Raw genomic sequence first — 26,115 nt, forward strand, 5'->3', positions numbered from 1 at the left:
CCAAAGGACATCCTAGAAAGGCAATGTAATCCACGTAACATACGCATTATCTTCTTCATTGAGTATGGAAAGCATTTAGGCAAAAGCCTTTTTTTTCGTAACTATGCAGTATCCTATAAAGCTACTCCATAATTTCATCACAGGACGCTTGTCGTAGACACCAAGTTCTTAACAGAGAAAACCTGAAAGGTTTCGTTTGGGAGAAGTTAGACTTCAATTTATGAGACAAACAACCACTAGTGCACACATTTAGCTGATCACTCACAGTTATCTCCAAAACGAGACCTCTTGAATCAATGAATAAATTAATAACTGTTTGCGTAACAACCAAAAAGCAGCATTTAATTTCCGAGAATAAATGAAAAGGGTTAGACGGGCAATCCATTACATATTCTCTTTTCGAAAGCCTAACCAAGAGGACTGTACATAAATGAGATGATGCATATAATTTATTAAAACAATTAACAATAAGCTCTTTTCACTGATGCAAAAATGCAATCCACACTTTGAATGGATTGCATTAAAATCAAACTGAATCCTGGACAGATGGAGTCCCTGCAATCCAACTCCAAACTCCACCCGAGCTTCGCTTCTGTGTAGCACGTGCAGCAGCTTCATCCACTGCAGACTTTTCACGTCGAAGCAACTCTACCTCCTTCTGTAAACCTTCAATTGACAGCAGCTTTTGCTTCAGCTCTGCAACATCAACCTGCATTGAATGAAAAAAAATGAAAAAAATCATCTATTGGATCAGGCATTTGAGTAGAACACATAGCAGCCACTCAGATGTTAATAAACGTGATAAGCCATCTTGATTATTAGATGACAATCCTGTAAGTAAATTAGCATACCTCTAGTTTGAAGCACCTTGACTGTTCAGTAGCAAGCTGTCCACGTACAGATTGCAATTCCTGATGAAGAAGCACAAATCCATTCAATAAAAACCGAATGTTTCCTTTTAAACTGAACATCAGGGAAACACCACCATGTGGCATCATCGTCAACCAGAATTGACATGCAAATCAAAGCATAATAAGAGAAGGAGAATTGATTTTCTTTTACCTTAATTAACTCATCGTGTGTAGCTTGTGCTTCACTAAGCCTTTGCCTGAGGCCAGAGTTCTCTGTTTGCACAGTTAAAAGTGTGGCTTCCAAGTCCTCTTTCTCTGCTTTTAATGTTGCTATATTCCGTTGTCTTGTTTCATCATTCCTTTGATGCTGCATGCGCTTTCAAAACCAGGCTTAATTATGCAATCAAAAGACCAAGGAATGAAGTATTTGCAACAATAAATCACCTATTGTTTTACCAGCGACTCTAAATTTGATTTGTCCATAAGGATCTCCCTAACTTTGCTTTCTTGCACCACAACTTCAGCATCTGGACGCCTGATACCATCCAATCTTGGCACTACCACTTTGGGTACTGCATAAGCAGCTGCAACTGATGCAGCCGCAGCGGCTGCTGCTGGGGATTCTACAATCTTAGGCTGTGCTGTCCCCTTGTGACTTGGTTTTAAAATGTTTACCTACAACCAAAGTAAATTCAATTCCATTAGCATCTAAAACCCTGGTCAACTGTAATGTAAGCAAACTTTGCAAGACTAGAATAATGAAAGCTCTTTGCTCCCTCTTTAACCAAATCATTTGTCCAAAATATCAAATCGAAAAGAGGAAATAAAAGACTTATCTCTTAAATAGCATTCTCAATGAGAAAAAATAAAATCAGGCCTTAAGATCAACCAAACTTCTATCAAACAAGAAAACAACATGTCTGAGAAGACAATCAAATAACCATGCCTCATGGATTATAAAACGCTGTTCAAAGCTAGATGTCAGCAACATACATATTCATCATTGAAGCATATGTGATCCAGAACCTTGATACTTCAACAAGATGATGGCATCACGACATAAAACGAAATTAATTCATTTTCCCTTCAAATAGCTAGCAAAATTTCAATGATCAAGATTGAAAATCATACACTTTAACTTTGTTTTTTTTCTAACACATTAAATTAACATATGAACAAAGCTAAGTTGTCAGGGTATCTGGGTGTGCAAGAAGGTGTCCAATATGGCACTTTTGAAACAGGGGGCAGGGTAAGTCAATGCATAGATATAAATTTAGCTATGTGGAAAAAAAAATAAAAAAATTGAAGTTAAAATAAAAACCTGACATACCCTTGTCCCCTGTTAAAAATAAAACCTGTTGTTGGAAGCATTGGATTCATTCAACAATTTTGGCTGCTCGATCTACTTCATCCTAAGCATGGGAGGACTTTGTTGGTGAAGATGTAGTCAGAAGAGTGACATCCATGGGGGTTGTTGGTTGGAACCCCGAACACGTCTGAAAAGGGCAATGGCCAATAGAGTTGTGAAGAGCTCTGTTGTAGCCATCTTGAGCATATGGAAGGTTTTCATTCCAGGTATGTGGATGTTTGACCTGGAAGTGTAGAGGCACCCTTCTAGGTGAGGTGAATGTCTCTGGACAAGCTTGTCCACATGTTTATATTTTTGTAGAGAAAGCTTCTGCTAAAGCTGTGGTGCTTATAATGACCTTTTGTTCTCCTTCTGGCCAAACCATGAAGAGGGCAAAGTTGGACGCATGAGAGACTACTTTTTGGCACTGGTTTGTTGATATCAATGAAATTGTGGTAGTCACAACTACCGTTGGTACCCTATAGAGCTGACCCCCTAGAGTAACAATGACACTACGTCGATGGGACTCATAGATAGCATGACATTTCCATATATAAGGTTGCCCTTGAAGAACATCACAACCTTCAAGTGGGGCAGCATCACATAGTACCTTATCTTTGAAGGGCTTGATGTCATAGGACAAGCGGCATTGTTGGCTGACACGGATGTCTCATCCATGGCTCAACCAACCAATGGTGTATGGTTGGAGGCGTGGCATTGTTGGGATCTTCAATCTCTCAATGACCTTGGTTGAGATCGGGTTCTTCTGGCTCCCACTATCAACAATGAAATGTAGTGGGGTCCCTTCACCCTCATCAGTGAATGGAAGAGGCACTCCCCTCCTCAAGCTCCTCTAACTCTTCTAGTTGGATCTCCGCAATTGCAATGGTAGCATTGGGTTCTGCATCAATGATCAACTTTCCTTTATCCTGTTTTGAATCAGAAACTAAGCTAATGTCGGTTTTTCTCTCTTTAAGCTCAGCGTACAATGATTGTTTCAAGTAGCATTCATCAGTGTTGTGCCAAGGCCTTTTGGGGAACTCACACCACTTTCCAATGTCCTTCAACTTCCCATTACCCTTCTTTGTCTGTGACCTGGGTTGGCTATCTTGAGGTTGGCTCTCCTTGCTTTGTCCCTTGTTCTGTGAGTTATGGCCTCCTTTTCCAGGCTTCTACTGCAGTGGATTTGCAAACCCAAACTCCCGCTTATTCCTTTGGTTCAATTTTTGCTCTAGTTTGACTACATATCGATAAGCAGCTCCTAGTGAGGGCATATCCAAGAAATCCATCTCCATTTGGATGTACCGATGCAAGCCATTACGGTACTTTAAAACTAGGTGTCCCTCAGAGTCTTTGATACCAAGCTTTGAGCGCAAGGTATGGAAAATATTAGTGTACCCTAGCACTGTCTAGTCTCTCTCTTATCATAGAATTGTCCATCACATGTAACGGTTATCAAAGTTTCCTACAAGGTAGAATTCCCCCTTAATGGCACTAGCAAAAGCGGCCCAAGTGGAGCTTGCATTCAATATCCCATACCCATCTTCATTGTGTCCCTCCCAGTAACCTTCCCACCAATCTTTTACATGGGGAAGGGCTTTCAAAAGCATGAGGGTAATCTTCTCATTGTCAAAAAAAAAAAAAAAATATGAAAAGAGTAATAGCCTTCTAACAAATTTAGCCATTTCTCCAAAGCATTTGCATCTACTTTCCCTTCAAATGAGGGGATATCATATTCAACTAGTACCTTGAAGGGTGTTGCACCTCTAAAATTGCCACTTGTTGAAGATGTCTCAGTCATTGTTGGCAATCATCAAAGGATTTGGGCAAAATTGTCCATCATCTCATTCCTTTGTTGTGTGAGTGCTTCCTTGAGAAACAACTTGCTAAGATCTCTTGCTCTGTTACTCCTCTTTTGTTTCACCATGTGAGGTCGCTTGGGTTGGCAAGAGTGGTTGCCCTCGAGTGAAACTAGCTTGAGATTCAACTCTCTATACCCTGACCATGTTGGGGACATGTGCTGGAAAATGACAACGAGCAGATTGCTCTGATACCACTGATATGAGTTCTCTGATGAATGAGACTAAATATTGACAATAGATAACATCACAATTGCATAAAAGAAATAATGTAAATGAAAAAAATAATATCAGAAGAGCTTAATTATTCTTATTAAAAGGTAAAAATGTCATAAGACCACATCATGCGAAACTTCCTGCCTTTTATAATGGTGAAGGCATGTATTTATATTATTTAAATGTGCCTTTCTACCTAGTGTCATGCACTTTTGTTATATTTCAAATACCATGGGTATTTACTAGTGGTTACAAAAAACCATGGGTGAATACCATAAATCACTATGGTAAAAACCAATGAATGGTTGTATATGGTAAATGCTAATTGTACAATTAGATTTTTATTTTGTTTTCTTCCACCTTTGGTTTACCCAAACCATGGGCTTATAAACCACCAACATTAGAAAACAATTATTGACAATGGTGATTCACCAACATCCACGTAGATCAAGATTGCTTCTCACTTCAATCTGAAACTGAAATGATAAAAATAAAGTTTATTTTTGTGCTTTTGAGTTTATGAGAGTTATTAAGTAGTTATGGATTAAGGTTTTGTAAGATGGACCTTGTAGCATACCCATCCAGCAACTCCTAGCCACATGGTGAAGAGCCATTAAACGAGGCATTAAAATTCTGGCCCTCAAGAGACCTGTAACACCTTGTTTTCTCTCATTCTGTAATTGTAATTATGACTTAGTGTCATGTAAATCGTGGCATCGACATTTTGGTGATTTTGTCTTGATAGACTTTGATTTTTAAATGGCCAAAGGTCGATATGGTCAAAGACCATAACTGGCGAAAATCTGAGTAAGTTATGGTTGTGACCAAAAGCCAACGAATATGTTGCCAAGGGCAACAAGATTTGACCAAAGGACAAGATCAGAATTTGCTCTAATACCAAAATGAAACAAACTAGTTGATTCATATCACAAATATCCAAAATAAATAGAATAGTATAAAAAATCCATCTAGATCAAAATATTACACTAAATAAAATATGAGCCATGCTGATAAAATATAATGAGTGTTAGTTTTCCTGCAAACCTAGCTCCCAGCACATAATTCCTAGCAGATCACGATCACTGATCTATTGATTAATTGCACAGCTAGGTTCCTAATACCATAAATTCAATGAAAGCAAAAGTATACCAATCTCAATCACAATTACACAACAGATTCTGCCCAATCAAATCAGTTCATCACTAACTTGATTCATAACCTACTTGGGCTCCCGTTATGGGATAATGGGCAAACTCGGGAAATACATGTACAACACTAGAACTACTTCAACTAATGAAGCCCTCCTTAGCTGATTTGGATCTTCTTGATACCCCCTTCCTCGAACCCAAGAAATTTAAGATGTCTCTCCCAATATTGTTCTATTGTATGGTGTGTCTCTCCCTCTCCTTAGCCTTGCTTTTAATCTCCAAAGTGATTGACGCCCGAGATTAGATCTTGCCTCATTTGAGATCTATGTTGTAGGAAACGTGGGCCAGGGATCGTTTCCTCTTGAAAACTGGGATGAAATGTTGAAACGCGTATGGTACGGGCCTGAAACACAATTCAGGCCTGTACGGCTGCGTTTTTGGCACAAAACAAGTGTTTTTAATCTAATTTTTTCTTTTTTCTTTTTTACTTTTTTATTTGGAGATTAAATTAATTTGTGGATGTTTTTAGATGTCTCTTGCAAGTTATGAAAAGACTCTCACGTCATTCACTCTAGGGCAAAAAACTCTGAATTAACATCACTTCTACCATCAGATCTTCCACCTAATGAATGTGTTGGAAATACTGAGAGGGGGGTGAATCAGTGTTTCTTAGCAATTAGTAACTTATTAATCTTTTCAGAGCATTAATTAATCTTTGGCATCAATTCAAAACATAAATAAATAGTAGACAATAGACACAAGAATTTTTAGGTGGAAACCCCTTCCGAGATAAAAACCATTGAATGCTTCTCTAATAATTTATGAGTACATCAAATGCTTCAGCTCCAACTGAAAAGGGAAGCCCCAACTCCCTAGTACTCTAGAAAAGCGTTCAATTTTCCATCTCCAACTGGAAGGACGCTCCAATGCCCTAGTTTTATCAGTAAATGCTGAAAGGATGCTCCAACACCCTAGCAAGCTTCAACTTGCCCTAGCACCACCCTACCACCCTGAAGTGTTTTCAGGCTCCAACCTGAAGGTGACTTCAACCACCTGCCTAGCACCACCCAACCACCTTGAAAATAATGATAAACTTGACAACTATTGCCGGCTCCCGTACCAAGGACAATGACCCACTTACAATGATTTTCAATAAGACCCTTTCTGCCAATACCTCTAATGATAAACAGATGATAAGGTATGGAGCAAATTTAAATCCTTGATGCTAACATACTTCAACTGTGAAGACTTTACTATTGAACCACCTAATGATTGAACTGCCCTTACTTCTGATCCTGTTCTAAATATCTTAAGGCTTGGGTTTACCGTCAAACTGAACTCTTTACTGCAAATGATAGAACAAGACAACCTTTGCTGCTATATTGAGCTGCTACTGAACACCTTGAGGCATACTGTCGTAAAATGATGTAACACTAAAAACCAACCAAAACAATCCCTTACCAAAAATGTTGGACAGTGTAATGGTTGTAAGAAGATGACCAGAAGAAACCTTCACTGCTTCATAATGATTGAAGATGAAACTCCTGAACAATAATGAGAACCCTTTCTGATTGCTGCAACAACGGTATTATATGGAAGCCAACTAGTGATACAATACTGCCAAGTATACTCTGTTGTAGGTGATGCAAGCCCTTATGAACAGTCCCTAATCGCTGATTCAACCCTCCAAATGATTCTATTCCAGAATGCCTATTGTAACAACATTAATGATGATGCCCAGATGATATCCTTCCAGCTGTAAAACCTTTCCACACTCTGTTCAATAGTGTTGCAAATGCAGAGTGACACTATATATTGTACCATTGTTCTTTCACTCATAATCAACTTGAATTTCAGAAATTAGTTCCCAAGATAAACATTTAGTATACATAATCTTGCTGCAACAAATGATGACACTTTTCCTTTGCTTCAAGATGATGAAAATACTTGACAATACTACTAAGCATATACTTATGATCAATCTCCAAACACTGAGTCAGAACTTGATTCCTCTGTCCTTGTTGTCGGTGGTTTGTCCTCGGAGTTTGCATTAATAATGTCAAGTGTAATTGCAGCTACAAGACTTAATAAGGATGGAGCACACCTTTGGAGATATAAGCTTTGAGGAACAGGTATGTCACTATAAGATGTAGAACGCTGCTTAGTGAAAGTGACAGAGGTCGGCTTATCTTCTTCTATAGGGTTGAGAAAGTATAAATATAATCCTCAAAAACACCCGCATCCATCTTATTCACCCATACGACGGCGCCTTTAAAGTTCTTACCATCATACTTCGGTAATTCATTTTTGATTTTAAGATGGTTCCTTCCGGAAGAATGAGTATAATATTGGCTTCCTTCGAAGTGAATTTGGGGTATTTGTTGCTTCTCACGCCTCAGGAAGTCATGCTCTAGAGAAGTCTCCCCTTCTGGAGTCTTGGGACTTTGTGTAGCTAAAGGTGGATCGGTCTCTCCGAAGCGTCGGCTCATCAAGTTTTTTAAGAGATATCGTTGGCCATCTGGTCCTGCTTACTAACTGACTTCTCGACGCTATCCAGGCGTTTATTTAGCTTGTTGATGTCCTCTTGGATCTTTTTCATACCGTCATTGTTGTCGCTCGTCATTTTGTTCCGATTTTTTTTTGAAGACCCAATTTTTTTTTAAGTATTAATAATAATAATAATAATAATAATTTTTTTTAATTAAAGATATTAATTAATTAAATTACAATTACATATATATATATATATAAATTTTATGTGATTATATATTATATACGTATGTATTATATAACTTTATCGCATATGTATAATTATAACTTTATCGCATATGGTTTGATTAATTTTTAATTAACCCCACTTCGCTGAATGATCACGTATGGTTTGATTAATTTTTAATTAACCCCACTCCGCTAAATGATCACGTCACCCGGTCCCCGACGGTTGACCCTACCCTCAGCTCGGATATCAACCACGACTGCAACCCAACTCGGCCACAGCAATCGATGGCGGTCGCAGGTCAACCCTCTGCGTGGATATCAAACCACGATTGCAACACCAATGCAATCGACGGCAGTTTAGAAAACCTGTGACGGCACAATGGTTGGCGGTTTTAGTTTGGCGTATGCTCAATTGACCGCAGTAAATTTTCTCCCCACGCTATTTTTCGTCCACGCCGCAAAGCACAGGGATTCCAATGGTTCCTACAGCAGCAACCGCGGAGCAAGCCGAGGATTGGAGGTCGTAAGGCCTAACGGCCAGTGGACTGTCTTGGGCGTCACCAGACGGTTTTGGCTCTGATACCACTGTTAGAAATTTAATTCTAAAGTACTGTAGACTGATAATAAAACACCAAGTAAATTCTGAATGTAATATGTTTATATATATATTGATAAAAATTGAATGATGTTTACAAGGCTGAGGCAGTGCTCCTTAAATAGGAGTTGGCTGGCCATGCTTAATCAGAGAGACATGTCCCTTGGGGACTAATGTCTCTTCATGTAACTAATTATTTTCTAATTAATTGATTATAACTAATAATTTATTTATTTAAATAATATTTTAATATTTTAATATTTTATTTAATTGTCATGACTTTAAGTTCATATCAAAGTACAGTCTCAACACATACAGATCATCAACTGAAAGAAAAACAAGCACACAAGTGACAGTTATTTTTGGACTAATGTCCCCGGAAAAACCCAATGCGGGAAAACCGGTGTAGCTACCTAAGGGTTTTATTATTAAGCAGTTTCAGAATACAATCTGGGTGCCAAAAATGGCTCACCCAACAAAGAGAGCCCTCGGCAGTAGTACCTCTCAGTCAGAGATAGATATCAGCCCCAATCTGCCCCACGAAATCTCCTAGTGTCAGCCTCTAGGGTCTGTGTCAGCCTCTCTGGCCCAGCGTCAACCTCTCGGGGCTTTGCGTCAGTCTCTGGAGCCTCAGTGTCTCCCAAGCTGGCCCTCCTCAAACTCTGCACAACTCCTCGCTGCCTCTGCGTGGCCTCTGGTGGCCTCTAGCTGGCTTTGCGTCAACCCTCTCCCAGCTTCTGCATTAATGCTCCTCGTACTATCTTTGCCTCTCTGCTACTGCATTCACTAGCCCTCAACTGCAACTTTGATCACTCCTTCGATTTCTTCAGCAAGCCTTGCCCCAGAAAATCGAATTCTTGATCAACTCGATGTGTTCTCCAAGTGACCCTCAAGCCTCCTCTTATACTTTTCTCGTTGAAAATTCAACGGCTGAGATTAAGTCCCTAATCAACGGCTAAGATTAGATCTGGCTTGATCCATGACTTTTGGACCATTCTAACTCAGTTTTATATTAATTCACATTAATATTTTATTTTCCCTAAGTTTAGACTTAGGGGCCCCATTAAAAATATTAATTATTTTAATATCTCCCAAACTGGTTAGATTCTGCCCAAACCAGTGTTGCGGGGGAGCGCCTCCCCCCGATCCCGCTCCCAATCCGCGCTTCGGGCAGGAGCGACTCGGGAGCGCGCTCCCTAAAAAGAAAACGCTCCCTACCTTTAAGGGAGCATTTTCGGGAGCGTTTTTCCTTTTTTGTAATTTTTTTTTTTGTAGTGATGTTCCAAATGCAATTTTTTTTCAAAGAAACAAATAAGTTTTGAGTGGGGCAGCTTAATGATCAAGTCTATGGCCCTAGTATTGATATGCGATTCATGGTGATGTTAAATTCTTAAAGTAAAAGTGACATTCTCCTTAATCTTCATTTTCATCCTTTTACTTAAATTTTTAACATTACCATGAAATGACTTAGGATGTTTGAGAGTGGTTCCAACCTCATTGGATTTCATATGGAGAAAGTAGAATTTTAGATTTCATTCAAAATCCAGCAGACTTACCAGTTTTTCAGGATTTCAGAATTGCAATGTTTCCATTGAATTTTGTCATGTATTAGGGTATGGAACTCATATTTAATCAAGAGCACCAATCCCTCTATGTACCCTGATGTTAGTGACATTGGTTGTCGAACTCCTCTATCATGACCCTCCTAAAAATGTACGCATCACTCAAACAAAATCTTGACTTGACATGCTATGCTTTTTCTATCTTATGTTAATGCTTAGAGGGTGATATTAATGACAAAGATCCCTATACAGATACAAAGCTAATGATAAAGATACCTCTGGATATTAATGCTTAGAGGGTGATATTAATGATAAAGATCCAGATTTTCCAACAAGACTAAAAAATTAGACATTTCTCGTGGTGGCAAGAGGCCCAAACATAAGCAATAGATAATAGATTTACTTGTCTTTTCTAGTTTCTAGTAGTTTTTATAACTATTGACTCTTTCATATTTATTATGATATTTTTTTAAACAATGTATAACAATTTAAGTTTGAAGATGGCAATTATAACTCATTAGTAATGAATTATGAATATGATGCTTCATGAAGGTTGAAAGTTGTTTCATTTCATTTTATAACATTTCATTTCATGTTAGATATTATTTGTTGTAATGGTTACAATTAGCTTACAAGTACAACTTTGGTGATCAATGATGATAAATGTTATATATTGAATTTTGAAAGCTTGAAACTTTAAGATTGATGAATCATGAGACTCAATATGTTGTATGTTACTAACTTGTGGACATGGTTGATGAAGATTATAACTTCTAGATGATTGTTGTTATATGGTCAATCTATGGTTTTTTATGTTTTTTTATATCTAATTCATCATTCTACATGTTTTTGTTGACATGTATGTATCAAAATATAAAAATATATATATATTATATAAAAAAACGCTCCGGGATTTGCTCCCAAACCGGGAGCTTCTGAAAATGTCGCTCCCGCACCCGTTTTCGCTCCCGCTCCCCGCTTTCGCTCTCGCTCCCAAGTAACACTGGGGCCCCAAACCATTTCTGGGTATTGGAGATCTCACGTGCTTTAGCCTCTCCACCAATTTTCGTGGCTAGAGCACATCCGATGCTACCCCAAATCAACAATGGCAACACATGTACTCCCTCTGTGATCACTGCTCCCCCTGACTCCATGCCTTTGATATTCCTAATCTGCTTCCTCTCCCCCTTTGGCATCAATGGCAAAGGGTGACTCCCCCTGACAATTTTCCTATAGTTGTGAACCTGTAACCTGCCTTTTCTCCCACTGTCTACTTCATTGAATAAGGAGTATTTCAATGTGAGCTTGGGAGAATCCCAAGCTTTTGTCAAAGATACTCAAATGTCTCACGCAATAATGGTTTGCTGAAGATGTCAGTTATTTGTTCCTTTGTCCCAATATAAACCACTTTAATGTTTCTCTCTGCAACCTGTTCTTGAACAAAGTGATATTTGATAGGAATGTATTTCGTTTTTGAAGGCATGACGGGATTTTTGGAGATGCTTATTGTGTTTGTGTTGTCGCAGATTATCGGAATGGGCTCATTAAACTCCACCTGAAGATCCTGCAATGTTTGTTTCATCCATAGAACTTGAGTAGAACATGTTGTTGCTGCTATGTATTCTGCTTTTGTTAGGGATAAGGAGACTGAACACTGCTTCTTGCTTAACCATGAAACAAGAAATCCACACAGATAGAAAGCTACTCCACTGGTGCTTTTGCAATCATCAAGGTTGTCTGCCCAATTTGCATTTGTATAAGTTGTGATGGTTAAGTAACAAGTTATTCCATTTTGGATGTCGTAAGCCAAAATCTGTTGTTCCCTTGAGATATCGAAAGATTCTCTTCACTGCAACGACATGAGATTCTTTCGATGTTGCTTGGAAACGTTCTATCTGTCCAACTTCCTACATCACGTCTGGCCTGGAAGTTGTCACATACAATAGACTACCAATCATAGATCTATGCATCCTCTGTTTTGCATCTTTGGATATATCATCCATGCTCAACTCGCAACCAGTCACCATTGGGATGCTAATCAGTTTGCAATCCTCCATCTAAAGATGTCTTCCTGAGATATATGAAGTCCCAAGAAGAAAGTCAACTCACCAAGCAAAGACATCTCAAACTCACTTTGAATATCTAGTGCAAACCTCTTGCTTAACCTATCATCATCACTACCAAAGATAATGTCATCCACGTATACTTCAATCATGGTCAAACTGTCATGTTCAGCCTTTACATAAAGGTTGTTATTGGCACTTCCTCTTTTAAACCCTTGTTTCTGCAAGTACTTGTCAAGACGGGCATACCAAGCACTTGGAGCTTGTTTGAGACCATATAATGGTTTCTTCAACCTGCAAACATAATCCTTCTTGTCAGTGAGCAGAAATCCCTCATGTTGTTCTATATAGACTTCTTCTTCTAATTCTCGATTCAGAAAGGTTTTTTTTACATCCATCTAATACACCATGGTCTTCCCCGGACATGCATACGCCAAGAACATTCTAATGGCTTCCATCCTGGCGACAGGTGCAAATGTCTCTTTGAAATTTATTCCTTCAACCTGTGCATACCCTATGCAGACCAATCTTGCCTTGTTCCTGGTAATCTATCCATCCTCATTCAGCTTGTTGCTGAAAACCCATTTTGTGCCAATGATATTTTTGTCCATTGGTTCTGGAACCAATTCCCAAGTATCATTCTTTTCAATTTGACCCAACTCTTTGTTCATAGTTGCTACCCAATGTTCATCATGACTAGCTTCTTCAAAGTTGCTAGGCTCAAATGTGGCCAAGAGCACAAGATGGGCTTGTTCTGGCATGCATATTTGTTGGTTTCTTCCAATACCTATGCCTTCATTCATGTCCCCACTGATCTGATTTGAAGGATGGTTCTTTTGATACAATTTCTTGGGAGTCTACGAAGGTGTTTGTTGTTCATTTCTTGTCTCTTCCTGGTTGGCAATTGTTTCCTCATTTGATTGGGCTTTCTCTTTGACCTTTTCTAGTTCTACCTTTCATGTCTTTGGTTTGCCTGAATATAAGCTTCCTTGGTTCAATTTTTGGTCCACGAGCTTCACCAAACATTACATTGATACTTTCAACTATCCGGTTGAGTCTCTGATTATAACATCTGTATGCTTTTCTTTTGCATGAGTAACAAACACAGATGCCTTCATCTACCCGAGAGTCAAATTTTCATGGCGTTTGGTCTTCCCTTTTAATGTAGCATTTGCTTCCAAAGACTCAAAAATGTTTGACATAGCTAGTCTTCCCCTCCATAGTTCATATAGAGTCTTATCACAGTTGTTTCTAAGCAATCCTCTGTTCAAAATGTATATTGTGTTAGAAAATGTAAAGCGGCAGCTATTATATCTTATTTTCCTTAACCTTGATAGTGCTTGTGAATCTTTAGTTATCTTCTTTAGTTAGATATTTCATCAAACAATATCAAGAACAATAACATCAACAAAAAGAGGACACAAAAATAGGCTCTATTAATTTTAGTTAACAATGGCATGTTCTATGCTTAGCACAATTACTTCAATGTTCCTTTAGCAACCCGATGACAACTTCCAAATTAGATTTCCAATAGAAATCACATTAACCATTAATCACATTGACAGTAAAAGTAAAAAGAACATAAAACAATATGCAGAAGACAAGCCAAGACAAGACAAGAGAACACCATATTGGCGAATGCCAGGGAAAAACCCCAAGATGGGGAAACCCTTTGACCAAATCTTCTTATTATTAAATCAAATGTTCAGCAGAGAGAGAGTACAGAATTCAAATTGACTTGCCAAATTCAAAGTCAAAACAACCCTGTCAAAATCTGCGGTCAACTGCAATCAAATCAACCCTAACCAAAAAGTCAAAGATGGTCAAAGCAGTAATAGGATGTCCTCAAAACAGCTCGGTCTTCCCCAGTCAAAATCGGCCTAATCAGGAGGTCAAAGTCAGCCCAAAACAGTGACAAAGTCAACAATCAAACTTGGTCAAACTGTTGTCCTAAAATTTGTGGCCAACCTACAATTTGGTATGTGGTCAAAGTGCTCAGATTACCTCGATTCTTGTGCCAAAAGATGCAGCCTGCCCAAACAGATAATCTCCCAAAAGATTGAAGTAAAACTCTCTTTGGAAGGTCAAATTCAATGCTTTTCAACACTAGTCACACTACAGAATTTTATGAGATTTTCTGCCACACAATTTAGCTTTGAAATTCGTCCTCCTTGATCCACACGTGTGAGAGAGAGAGAGAGAATGCCCAATGTTGTACGAACCAATGAGAGAAGGAGAGAGAATGTGTGAGTGATTATGATGCCAAATGAGGAGAAAGGTCACTTGTATTTATACAAGTCGTTGAGGGTGAAGTGACACATCCATTGGGCTTTCTGCGCCTACATGATGATGTGGCTGACCTTGACAATTTGCACATGTGTGGGCATAAATTCAAAATTACACTTCTGCTTGTCCAAATGAGATGATCTTTATATCAATTTTGGTCCTCTCGAAAAGAGGAATTTAATGCAATCATCATCTTCATCATATGAGTTGTCCCAAGGTGGAATTTGGCCCCAGCTGCCAATTTTAACACTCCCACTCAACTAGAGAGAATTCACCCTACCAATCATTGATCATCATACCATCCTGTCGTCATGTACCATCTTTCTGTTTCATCTCATCTCTACTCTACTGAACACTGATATGAATAATGAAGAAGAATCGATCAAGAGTGAGTCACAAGACCTTACCACTCTCCACTGGCAAATGTCAGTCTTGATCCCAGATCAAGTTGTTGAACACCATGCATCCTAGACATAGGGAGTACGAAAGTACACGATGCGCCCAACAGTAGTGGTATGGTCCCTATCCACGTTTCCCAACTCATTGGCCAGATGGGAGGTACTTCCTGTAAGTCCTAAACTACATGGGTAGGATGTATGTTGGGGCATGAACAAGAGAAGGTGAACCATTCATCTTGCACATATGCCATAGGAGAAGGTGAACCACTCATCCTATGCATATGTCAATCATAGGAGAAGGTGAACCACTCACCCTACACACAATCAACCATCATGGGGTATCACAAGGGAAGGTGAACCACTCACGCTGTACACAACGTACCAATAGGGGAAGGTGGACCACTCACCCTACACAAAGTCAACCATCACGGGGTATCACAAGGGAAGGTGAACCACTCACCTTGTACACAACGCACCAATAGGGGAAGGTGAACCACTCACCCTATGGTCGATAATAGCTCCAAGAAGTACCTCAAGCCCCCAGGAGCTCCCAAAGCTGAGTGTCCAAACTCAAGCAGGACCCTCCTAGGAAGGGCTTTCACGATTCCAAGTCTCTCTCGGAAGGCTAAGAATTTGACCTTCCCTAAGGTCTTCGTGAGGATGTCTGCGACCTCGGACTTGCTCATCAGTTATGATGTGTTGGAGCCTTATTGCTCCCTGTTGTAACATATCCGGGATAAAGTGGTACCTTATATCAATGTTCTTGGAGCAGTCGTGGAACACGGGATTCTCCGAAAGGCGAATCCCACTTTGGTTGTCGCAGAAGATTACGGTGGTATCCAGTACGTGCTCAAATAGCTCACTAAAGAGTTTCCTCAACAAAATAACTTCACAACAGGCCATACTAGCTGCAATGTATTCAGCCTCGTCGGTGCTTAGAGTAACCGATTTATGCTTCCTGCTCATCCAGGAAATTGAAGCAGACCTTGATGAGAAGCAACATCCAGACGTGCTCTTACGATCCACCACACTTCCATCCCAGTCAGCATTAACATATCCATGTAGCCTCAAATTCCTAGCAGTGTATCTTAGTCCACAGTTGATTGTGCCACAAAGATATCTCAAGAGATTCTTAGCAACGATCCAATGTATGTGATGAGGCTCAACTATAAATTGACTCAAAGTATTCACACAGTGAAGCATATGTCAGGACAGGAGTTTACCAAGAACATTAGGGGCCCCACAAGTTGTCTATATTCAGAAGGGTTTGCCAATTCAGGCCCAACAACACTTCCACATAGCTTCTTGAAGTTGAGTTCCATCGGAGTAGACACAGACTTGCAGTCCACCATCCCACATCTCTCGAGCAGCTTCACAATGTATTTTCCTTGAGAAAGGAAAATCTCACCTGGCTTTTGGTAGACCTCCAGGCCTAGGAAGTAATGCATCAAACCTAGGTCCATCTCGAACTCGGAAGCCAACTCCCTCCTACATTGATAAATGAGAGGGTTTGCACCTATTAGAAAGAGATCATCCACATAAAGGACCAAAATGAGAGGCATGTCCTTTTCAACCTTGAATTATAGGTTAGCATTAGCATCGCTCCTTGTAAATCCCAGCTTCATAAGATAGCTATCAATCCTCTCATACCAAGCCCTAGGGGCTTGCTTCAACCCATAGAGGGCTTTCTTCAACCTGCACATGTGTGTCCTTCGATCTTGTACTTTGAACACCTCAAATTGTTCTATGTAGACTTCCTCCTTAAGTGAGCCATGTACGAAATCAATTTTAACATCCATCTGGAGTAGGCTCCATCCTTGAGAGGCAGCTAGAGCAATAATGGATCGAATAGTGGTATATCAGGCAACCAGTGCAAATATCTTGTCATAGTCCACTCCATTTTGAGAGAAGCCTCGAGCAACGAACCTGGCTTTATATTTTTCAGCACTCCCATTAGCTCCATGTTTGATTTTGTAAAGCCATTTAGAAGTAACCACAGACTTGTCCTTGAGTCAAGGAACCATGTCCCAGACATCATTCTTCATGATAGATTCATATTCCTCATTCATCGCATCCTTCCAGACTTGGTGTTTTATGGCTTCGTCGAACGTACATGGCTCAGATCAAAGTTGCGGGGGAGCACTCCCCCCCCCTCGCTCTCACTCCCAATCCGCGCTCCGGGCGGGAGCGCGCTTCCGATAAAAAAATTTCCGCTCCCTGCCATAATCGGGAGCGTCGCCCCCTGAGCGAAAATTACAGCTCGGGAGTGATCAGGGAGCAATCGCTCCCGACCGCTCCCAAGCTTTAAATTTTTGTTCCGAGAGCGATTCGGCCGACGACGGGAGCGATCCAGCGGAAAGAAAGAACAAAGAAAAAAAAAAATCGCGGATGCCAAAAAAAATCAAATTTAAAAAAAAAAATTATGTTTTAAAAACACAATGGGTTAAAAAAAATTTCATTATCACTTGAATGAGAGCAAGAGCAAAGGAGTGAGGAGAAGCGAGGAGCAAGCGCCGAGGAGCAAGGAGCAAGCCTGCAAAGAGGTAAGTAACTTAGTAATTTAGTTAGTTTAGTTAGTTTAATTTAGTTAGGTAGTAATTTAGTTAGTTTAATTTAGTTTATTTAGTTTATTAACTATATTTAGTAAAAAAATCATAAATATAAATTAAATTAATAAATTAAATTAATTTGCAGATTCAAAAGCCTACAAATATCAAACATCATGGACTTGGCTATATTTCTTGGCATTTTCCTCTTCTTCGTCCCTTTTATAATTATTATGGTGCTAGAGAGTAGGAAACGGAGGGGCCAAAATGAAGAGGGGGATGAAGAAGCTGGAGAAAGTGGATTTGATGAAAACCCCGGTGAGGAGGAGCTGGAGGAGGGTGAACATGACTCTCAAAAAACTAAACAAGACCAAACCCCATTGTGGAAATATGTTAACAGGCCTGAAGCAGGGAGAGGGGGTGGAACCACTAAATTTCATTGCCCCCATTGCAACAATGATTACACAGGTTCATATACCTGTGCCAGAAAACACCTCTGCGGGAAAAGGCCATGGGATGGAGACAAACAAATAGGAATCAAAACTTGTCTAGCGGTGTCAGCAGCAGATAGAGCCAAATACATAAGGGAAGAGGAGGAAGCCCAATACAAATCAAAAAAATCAAAGGGTTTCTTTGAACCAAGCTCACAATCACAAGCACAAAGAACTCCTTCAGCGTCCTCCCAAGGCAGTGGATATGGAGGCACAGGGTCATCAGCTTTAAGGCGTAGAACCATATCAGATTTCCTTGATGAGGGGTGTAGGAATGATGTGGATTCAAAGGTTTACAGGTTTCTCTATGCATGTGGGATACCATTCAATGTTCTTCGCTCACCTTATTGGCACGAAATGGTTTCTGCCATAAATGATGCCCCTAAAGGATACAAGAGCCCTGGGTATGACAAGGCAAGAACCGTTGGACTTGATCATGAAAAAGCGAAAATATCACATTCTTTGAATAGAATGACAAGTTCTTGGACTAACCATGGGGTGTCCATTGTATCTGATGGATGGACAAATGTAAAAGGCAAGCCATTGATAAGTGTTCTTGTTGTCTCTGTTAGTGGTGCCATCTTTCTAACTGCACATGATTACTCAGACAAGTTCAGGACCGCCATCAACATTGCAGAAGCATTACTTGAAACAATTGACCGTATTGGGCCATACAATGTCATCCAAGTCATCATTGATAATGCTCCTAATTGTAAGGCAGCGGGAGCAATTATTGAGGATAAATGCCCCAACATATTTTGGTCTGGATGTTTGGTTCACACATTGAACCTTCTGATGCATGATGTTGTCAAGAACAAAAATGCACAATACAAATGGATTGGTGATTTGTACAAGAAAGGCAAACAAATGATAAAATTTATTACAAATCATAGCAATACCCATGGCTTTTTCCACAGTCACTCGAGATTGGAGTTGTTGAAGATTGCGAAGACCAGATTTGGTAGCTATTACCTCACCTTTAGGTGCCTTTTGAAGGTAAGAGAGTAATTGGCTAGCATGGTATCAAGTCCACATTGGCAGGTATTAAAGGAAAGGGCTACAAATGCAGCTGACAGGCGAGGTTTTGAACTAGTGGAGGAGGCCGCTCTTGATGGTCAGTTTTGGACAAGTGTGAGGCAAGTATTGGATTTCACCAAGCCCATTTATCACATGATTCGGTTTGCAGATACAGACAAACCAGTGATTGGCAAGGTGTATGAGCAGATGGATAACATGTTGGGGCAAATAAAAGATATTGTTCATAACAGAGATCTCGAGTTATACAAACTGATTCATGATTGTGTGCGTGAACGGTGGAATAGACTTAATCTTCCACTACATTGCTTGGCGTATATCCTTACGCCAAAATACTACTCTACATCTTGGTTGGGCCAACCTGCACTAGGCGGTGGGATTAGGACCAAACCCCATTTAGATGCAAAGGTAACTAGTGGATATTTGCAAGCATTAGAAAATTTGATACTTGACAGGGAGGAATGTGCAGCTGTGCGCCTTGAAATAGGCAAATACTTCAGTGGCACTGGTTTGTTTGGTACCTTCCATGCAATGGAAGACAGAGACAGATTTGATGCTCTCACATGGTGGGAAACATATGGCGGCCATGGACTTTTGCCAAAATTGGCAAAAAAAGTTCTATCACAGGTTGTGAATACTTCTTCTGCAGAGAGGTGTTGGAGCACCTACAGCTTCATACACAATGTGAAAAGAAACAGACTCAATGAAAACCGAGCAGAAAGCTTGGTTTATGTGCACTACAACTTGAGGTTGTTGAGTCATTACTGTGATCGGGCTTATGAGGATCCCACATATAAAATTTGGGACAATCACCCAGAGGATGACAATTTGGAGGATGGTATAGTGCATCTTGAAGAACTGGAAGAGGAACTTATAAGGGATGAAGATGAAGCAGCTGCAGCTGCAGCAGCCATGCCACCTCCACCTCCACCATCCAATAGCAGTGCTTGAGGTCCGAGTCTTGTTCCTTTGCTGTCGCCACCTCCATCTACACCCTCACGTGGAGGGCATGTGCCTTCTATTTCTAGTCATCGATCTGTGCGGGAGACTCCTAGAAGACCACCACAACCTGCTTATACTCCTGGAGACTCTCGTGGCAAGGGCCACATGTAGATTTATAGTTTACTTGTCTTTTCTAGTTTCTATTAGTTTTCATAACTGTTGAGTCTTGAGTCCTTGACTCTTGACTCTTTCATATCATAATGATATTTTTTGTAAACAATATATGACTGTGACAATGAAAATTTGAAGTTTGAAGTTGGCAATTATAACTCATTGGTAATGATTGTGAATTATGAATATGATGCTTCGTGAAAGACTAAAGTTGTTTCATTTCATTTCATTATTCATGTTTCATTTTATAACATTTCATTTCATGTTAACAGTTAGAAGTTAGGACTTAGAAATATCTAAGATATTATTTCTTGTAATGGTTAAACTTAGCTTACAAGTACAACTTTGGTGATCAATGATGATAAATGTTATATATTGAATTTTCAATTTTGAAAGCTTGAAGTTGAAACTTTAAGATTGAATTTGATGAATCATGATTCACGAGACTCAACATGTTGCAGTTGTAATATGTATTTTACTAACTTGTGGACATGGTTAATGAAGATTATAACTTTTAGATGATTGATGTGATATGGTTCAATGATCAATTTATGTTTTTTTTATGTTTTTTATATCTAATTCATCATTCTACATGTTTTTGTTGACATATATGTATCAAAAATTAAAAAATATAAAATATATATATATATATATATATATATATATATATATATATATATATATATATATATATTTTTTAAAATCGCTCCGGGATTCGCTCCCAAACCGGGAGATTCTGAAAATGTCGCTCCCGCTCCCCGCTTTCGCTCCCGTTCCCAAGTAACATAGGCTTAGATTGAATAATAGTACTCATAGCAACTAAGTACCCTTGATACATGTTTGGCTTCTTGCTTTCACGGAAAGTCCCTCTTAGAGCAATATGTTTCTCAGCATCTTCGAGAGTATCTTTGAGCCACAACGGTCTTTTCCTTGAGGTAGAGGGATCAATAGGTGGGGGATCAATGGGATCCATCAGGCCTTCAACATCAGGCATAGGTTCATCTGAAGGAGGTTCATCTTGTTTTTCTGCAACATCATTATTATTGTCCTTCCTTGGAATGGGGAGATCTCGGGACTTCCCAAGGGCAGTATCTTCATCGAAGGTGACATCAAGGCTAACTTCCACATCTCTTTGTCTAGCCACAGATTCTATATGCTTTTGAATTTTCATTGTAGCCCACAAATATACCTTTCTTCCCAGATGCTTCCAAATTGTTTCTTTTCTCTTTAGGCACATGCAAATACACGGAGCAACCAAATATTCTAAAATGAGAAACATAGAGTATCTTACCAGTGAAAACTTCTTTAGGTGTCTTAAAAACCAGTGCTTGATGCAGGCTCCTATTATGAACATACACGGCAGTGTTGGCAGCTTCTCCCCATAAAAACTTCAATCAACTTTGATCATGGAGCATGGCATAGATGGCTTCCATGATTGTTCGATTCTTCCTTTCAGCAATGCCATTTTGCTCAAGAGTGTATGGAACGGTAGTCTCCCTCTTAATGCCAACCTCTCTGCAAAAATCGTTGAATTCATTTGATTCATATTCGGTTCGATTGTCAATCCTCAATATCTTGATCTTCTTCCCTGTTTGATTTTCCACCAAGGCTTTGAAAGAACGGAACCATTTGAACACTTCGTCCTTCTTCTTCAAGAAGTAGATCCATCTTTTGCGAGAGAAGTCATACACAAAAATTGCATAGTATAAGCATCCTCCCAATGATGTTACAGGAAACATACCAGATAGGTCAGAATGGACCAATTGAAGAATATCGAAAGTTTTACTTTCACTTCAAGGGAATGGTCCCCTTGTAAGTTTCCCAACTGCACAACCCTAACAAACTCCTTCATGGTTCATGTTGAACTCGGGCATACCTGTGACCATCTTCCTTACCCCAGGTAAGGCATTGTAATGAAGGTAAGACTTTCTCAAACTTGATAGAGACCTTCAACCCTAAATCCAAGTATAACCTTTCCATCCATGAATGTTACCTTGAAGCCCTTATCTTCCATCGTAGAAATAGACACCAAGTTCTTCTTTAAATCGAGCACATACAACACTTCTTGTAGATGAATGGTTTGACCTTGATTCAAGTGAAGAGTGACAGTACCTATTCCTTTCACCAGATAGGCAGCATTATCTCCGAGTATGATTTCCAAGTCAGTCTTCTTTTCAACCAAATTTGAGAGGGCCTCCTTGTACCCAATGAAGTTCCTTGATGCTCCACTATCAATGAACCAATGATCCAAAGTATCCGAAGGAGAGGCAATAGATAAAGCGGAAATAAGATAAAATTATTTTTGTTCTCCTCCAACATTACTTTCCTCATACCTAGAATTTCTTGTCCTTTTGAGACATCAACCATTTCCATCTCAAGCAGTAGGAGCATTCCTTTTCCCTTTGTTGTTGAACATGTTGTTCCTTTGACTGCGATTACCTTTGTAATTGTTGTGATTGTTGTTGTCATCATCCCTTGGAGTATCCTTCTTTTGAGGACACTCTCTAGCATAATGGTCAAACCTGTTGCAATTGTAGCACCTTCCTTTTCTTCCTTCTTTGAATCCCTGCTTCAATTCTTGACCTTGTCTCTTTGGACCAACATTGTTCTTCCTTTTAGCATGAGAGGAGAAAGCAGAAGGTTCATTTCCATTTGAAGGCTTGTCTCTCTTCATCATCCTCATCTCTTCTTGAGTGCATCTAGCCAATAATTCATCGAAACTAGGAATCTTGTCATTGTTGAGAATGGTGGTGTTAAACACATCCCATGCTCTTGTAAGACCTTTGAGAGCAATGAGAGTGAGCTCCCTGTCAGCAACAACTTCTCCAATAGATAGAAGGTCATTCTTGATTTCTGTAATCCTCATGAAGTAGGATTGGATAGACTCCCCTTTGTCCATCTTGATATCCTTCAACTTGTTTTTGAGAAAGAGGATTTGATTTGCATTGTTCACTTTGAACATCCCAACCAACTTATCATACATCTCCTTAGATGTTTCTAAATTAGAAATATAAGCAACCAAATGCTTTTGAATAGAGTCTATAATGATTCTTTTAGCTTTGACCTCACCTTTCTTGTATTTTGTCTTTGTAGCAACAGGTGCATTTGAAGGAGGCTCCACCACTCTTCCCTTCACATAGTCCATGGCATCATGCTCTTCCAAAGTCAATTCCATAGTCATCTTCCATGAATGATAGTCAGATTTGTCCTTGAGCTTATCCTCGTTTGAAGTAAGATGTAGAAGCCATTGAAACTAGATCAGATAGATCTCTCTTAGCGATTGCTTTTCTCTCTCTCGCTTGGGCTTTGTCTTCACCTGTGCTCTAATCCCATGTTAATTTTAGTTAACAATGGTATGTTCTATGCTTAGCACAATTACTTCAATGTTCCTTTAGTAGCGCAATGACAACTTCCAAATTAGATTTCCAATAGAAATCACATTAACCATTAATCACATTGATAGTAAAAGTAGATAGAACATAAAACAATATGAAGAAGACAAGCCAAGACAAGAGAACACCAGATTTTGCGGATGCCAATGAAAAAACCCAAGACAGGGAAAACCCTTTTATCAAATCTTCTTATTATTATATCAAATGTTCAGCAAAGAGAGAGAGTACGAAAGGCAAATTGACTTGCCAAATTCAAAGTCAAAACAGCTCTGTCAAAATCTGCAGTCAACTGCAATCAAATCAACCCTAACTAGAAAGTCAAAGATGGTCAAAGTAGCAATAGGATGTCCTCAAAATAGCTTGGTCTTCCCCAGTCAAACTCAGCCTAATCATGAGGTCAAAGTCAGCCCAAAAAAGTGACAAAGTCAAGGATCAAACTGTTGTCCTAAAATCTGTGGTCACCCTGCAATTTAGTCTGCACCCAAAGTCCTCAAATTACCTTGGTTCCCGTGCCAAAAGATGCGGCCTTCCCAAACAAATAATATCCCAAAAGATCAAAGTCAAACTCTCCTTGGAAGGCCAAAGTCAACACTAGTCAAACTACAGAATTTTCTGAGATTTTCAACCCTGCAATTTAGCTCTGAAATTTGTCCTCAATCCACATGTGTGTGAGAGAGAGAATGTCCAATGTTGTACAAACAAATGAGAGAAGGAGAGAGAATCTGTGAGTGATGATGATGCCAAATGAGGAGAAAGGTCACTTGTATTTATACAAGTCATTGAGGGTGAAGTGACACATCCATTGGGCTTTCTGAGCCTACATGATGATGCGGCTGACCTTGACAATTTGCACATGTGGGCATAAATTCAAGATCACACTTTTGTTTGTCCAAATGAGACGATATTTATATCAATTTTGGTCCTCTCGAAAAGAGGAATCTAATGAAATCATCATCTTCATCAAATGAGTTGTCCTGAGGTGGAATTTGGCCCTAGTTGCCAATTTTAACAAGCTCTCGGTCAGGGCAAAACCCCTCCAAGGGGAAAACCCAGAAACTCTTCTCTTCGTAGAATTTGCTTCAAATGAGATACAAAGACCCTTCTCCCATTACCAAGTCATCCCTTCTTCAAGTCCTTCCGTTTGAAAAATCTAGGGCATAACAATTAGGTAATTTCTCTTTTAATGATAATTGCTTGTGAATGCTTTTTAATTCTTTAGATTAGGATCTTCTCTTTACTTAGATTATTATTGTGTTCTTCTTCATCGAACAGCGACCAATGTATAAACAATAAAGAGACAAGAGACACAAAATGCAGGCGATCAACTAGGACCAAAACCTCTCCAACTTGAGAGGAAAACCCACACCGAATTCTTCTTCTTATAGAGACTTCAATTGACGAATACCAAGACCTAGACCCTTGACCAAGAGCCCTCCAAGACCAAATCAACCTTGCCTCTGATATTTGCACCTTCAGCTTCAATTCTTCCTTGACTCTACTTCGACCCTTTCACTGCACTTCACTTCTGCAATTCTGAAATTTTTGGATTTGTAATTCATACTACAGAAACCCTGGATTAATTCGATCATGGACAAAACTTCTTCCCTTCTCCCTTGCTTGGATGTGGGTTACTTGTTCTTCAATTCGGCTTCCAATAATGATCCTTTCTTGCTTGATTTCGGCCTTCTAGGACAGTTGTAGCATCTCGGTCTAGACTGTAGTAAGGAGATACCTTAACCCTTCGCACGTGTGGGAGATTTAATCCAAAACAAGCCCAAACAATTTGGTTTTTCCTTCTCTTGTGCTTCTCCTTCCTTCGCTAGGCTATAAGACTTCCTTTTATCCCTTGATCGAGTTTCTCTTATGCTTGAGTATGTGTCTTTCAAATGAGGTCAATGGCTCTATATAGGCTTCTTGACACATCCTTTGAGGTCGACTTGAAGTGTCCTTAGGCCGACTTGCTGCTCCATGAGGCTAACTTGTTTGTAGCACTTGGATTTGGTCTTGGAGGATCTTTAGACTTTTACAATGACTCCAATAAATATGTAGCATGCCCAAGAAGGGTCTTCCATACATGACATTGACTCAACAGACTTTTATGACATGATGACTCATCGTAAAGGCTCACAATGGGAGCCTTAACTAAAAATAAAATTCCTTGATCATGAAACCCATGATTCAAGCATTACAAAAATAATTTTATTTTTCTTCTTTACATCAATTACATAAAATCATAATTACACATGTCATTATGAAGACCGAACCTAGTTACACTTTTCAACACTCCCTCTTAACTAGGGAGGTATTCATAATCCATACAAGGTACTTGGACATTCTCAATCTGAAGAATTCTCATAAGAAGAGTCGAATTGGTAACCCATCTGTATAGCATCATATCATCCAACATTGTCACATAGCAAGGCCTTGACTAACAGCTCTATCTCTCCACAAGATCAGAGCTCAATGCTGGTGAGACCAATGATGTATAGACACC

The 26,115-nt window shown here is 39.5% G+C and overlaps 1 protein-coding gene across 3 annotated transcripts in view; it reads right to left on the reverse strand.

Moving 5' to 3' along the window:
- Nucleotides 1–288: 288 nt before the first annotated feature.
- LOC149186997 (acyl-CoA-binding domain-containing protein 4-like) overlaps nucleotides 289–26,115 on the reverse strand; it is a 252,052-nt gene continuing 226,225 nt past the window's right edge. For 2 of the 3 annotated variants that reach the window (XM_089411257.1, XM_089411255.1), the window contains exons 15-18: nucleotides 1,308–1,526; nucleotides 1,063–1,227; nucleotides 852–911; nucleotides 289–709 (exon numbers count right to left, since the gene is read on the reverse strand). In XM_089411257.1, the coding sequence (XP_089267383.1) occupies nucleotides 527–709; nucleotides 852–911; nucleotides 1,063–1,227; nucleotides 1,308–1,526 (627 nt within the window). In that variant the 3' untranslated portion in view covers nucleotides 289–526. The remainder of the gene's footprint in view (nucleotides 710–851; nucleotides 912–1,062; nucleotides 1,228–1,307; nucleotides 1,527–26,115) is intronic. The other variant, XM_089411256.1, reaches the window with a different exon arrangement.

Source organism: Pinus tabuliformis, chromosome 3_1 (genome assembly GCF_031772625.1).
Source record: "Pinus tabuliformis cultivar Carrire ecotype Pingquan chromosome 3_1, CPIR1, whole genome shotgun sequence".
NCBI classification, from domain to species: domain Eukaryota; kingdom Viridiplantae; phylum Streptophyta; class Pinopsida; order Pinales; family Pinaceae; genus Pinus; species Pinus tabuliformis.